This window comes from Alligator sinensis, unplaced genomic scaffold, assembly GCF_000455745.1.
Source record: "Alligator sinensis unplaced genomic scaffold, ASM45574v1 scaffold1021_1, whole genome shotgun sequence".
NCBI lineage: Eukaryota > Metazoa > Chordata > Crocodylia > Alligatoridae > Alligator > Alligator sinensis.
Genome location: NW_005842185.1, coordinates 1,474,515 through 1,476,550, shown reverse-complemented (window position 1 = coordinate 1,476,550; position 2,036 = coordinate 1,474,515). Strand labels below are relative to the sequence as shown.

General features: G+C 38.3%; 1 protein-coding gene across 1 annotated transcript in view; it reads right to left on the bottom strand.

Moving 5' to 3' along the window:
* Positions 1–601: 601 nt before the first annotated feature.
* ZFC3H1 (zinc finger C3H1-type containing) overlaps positions 602–2,036 on the bottom strand; it is a 69,848-nt gene continuing 68,413 nt past the window's right edge. The window contains 2 exon segments of the mRNA XM_025207166.1: positions 602–1,540; positions 1,664–1,726. Coding sequence (XP_025062951.1) covers positions 1,403–1,540; positions 1,664–1,726 — 201 coding nt within the window. The 3' untranslated portion in view covers positions 602–1,402.

Sequence of the window (2,036 nt, the reverse complement as noted above, 5' to 3'; positions counted from 1 at the left end):
CCTGTAACACAGCTGAGTAGCTGGCTGGCTTCTTTGGGTATCCATGCTAGGACAGGAGGAGCAGGGCTTGTGGGGTTGAGGCCAAGGGGTGGACTGAACAGGGCAGCATGTTGTAGGGCGTGATCAGGGGGCATCAGGGTATGGGGATGAGTGGAGGAGCCCTGGAATGAGGGCAGCATGATGCAAAATCATTGCTGTAGTGAAGCAGGTTTGCCAACACAAGATGCATTTTTAATGCAAAACTTACTGACAACCAAACTTTTTTTTTGTTTGTTTGTTTTTAACTTTTCCTCTAAAACTATGCTTTTGTGTTAAACCCCTAAATTTGAACCCAGCCCTTTTAACTGGGGCCTGGCAGAGGAGTTACATATACATTTTTTATAGATCTATATAAACCTACATCAATATAAAACTACATCTATATAGATTTTAGTAAAACTGTCTATCAATAAAACAATAACAAAAGTTTTGTTGTCAATAAATTTGCAGATTGTTATTAAAAAAACCCAAAACTTTCTTGGGTTGCCAACCTGCCTCAAGGCTTACTTTAACTGAAAGAACAAAATAGACAACAGGTTTTTTGTTTTTTTTTTTTAAAGTTAACTTATATTGAAAATAGCTTTGTATAAACAACTGTAATACTACAGAGTAGTATCTTACTACAAAACAGTTCAATCTTAACTGTTCTTTAAACTGTTAAACTTTATTATAAATTAAAACTTCTTTACAAAAAAATTGCACATAATAATTGACCACTCTTGGGTTCTGATGCACTGGCATTTGCAATAGTTTCTTTAATCTTCAAGTTAAATAGTCTCTGCCGTGAGTCCAGAATGCAGAAAGGGCAGTAAACAACCCTCTTAGAGCCTTCAAGTGCAAGAAGCATACTTGTGGCCATGGCAGTTACGCTTTCCTTAAGAGCGGCTGCTTTTGTTTTAAATCCTGTAATGGAAAAAATCTCAAAAAGGTTTTAAAAAGGAAAAAACAAAATGGACTTGCTTTTTACTGTAAACACAGCCCAGTAATTTATCCCAAACAGATCTCTCAGGCATCAGTGAGAGTGTCAAGTGAATCAGGAAGAACACAACATAACAAAAAGGGAAACTAAAAGGAAAACTTAAAAAAAAAATAAAAGAAGTCTGTCATTTTGATTAACTATACTTACGTACATGATGTTATGAGAATCTGGCAGGGCCCAGAGCAGGCCAAACAGGGAGTTCATTTATCCAGACAGAGGAGGATCTTGTTAATTGTTTCCAGGTTCAAGGAAAGAAGATTGGAGACTTGATATGCTCAGCAATACTCATCTGCCTTACACAGACATTAGGCATGGATCAGCCTGAAGAATCATTCAAATGATTTTGGCATTTAATAGGACTTAAGGACTGGCTGCACCCAGTGTTCAGTGATTCTTGCTTTCTGTTCTGTAAGTGTTTAAATTTAAAAGCTCATCTAGGCTGACTCCAACCTCTTGGCACTTGGAAACTAGTTTTCTCAGGTTATCAGTTTTACCTCCTCCTGAGGCTTCAAACAAGAGTTGCTGCAAGAGATGGGGAAGCAGATATAAGATTTAGCCAGAGCTTGAGCATCACCACATCTATGGATATGGGATATGCAGAAAATATATAAAACCTCAAACTGAACCATAAGTAGAAAACATTACATCTTTCCACAGTGTTGCACACAGAGGTAACTTCTGAAGGGCTCTCTGATATAGATGATGGACCTGTAAAATGAAAATACACGTCAATTCAGAGCTACCCTCCCCAGTGTTTCAGAACAAACACACACACACATACAGTTTCACACACATACACCTGCTGCAGTAAAAGATAAAATACAAAATCCCCGCCTCCCACCCCACTCATTTAAACAAGTGCCCCAGAGTTAGGAAATCCCAGACAAACTTTCTTTTGCCTTAATTCTGATCCTTCGGTGCAAGTGTTAGTATGATTAATATCAGAATCCTATACTACTTTGGCCATGAGACTCCTGCCTCATTCACTGCAGGTAAGGACAATGGCAAAGGAATGAAG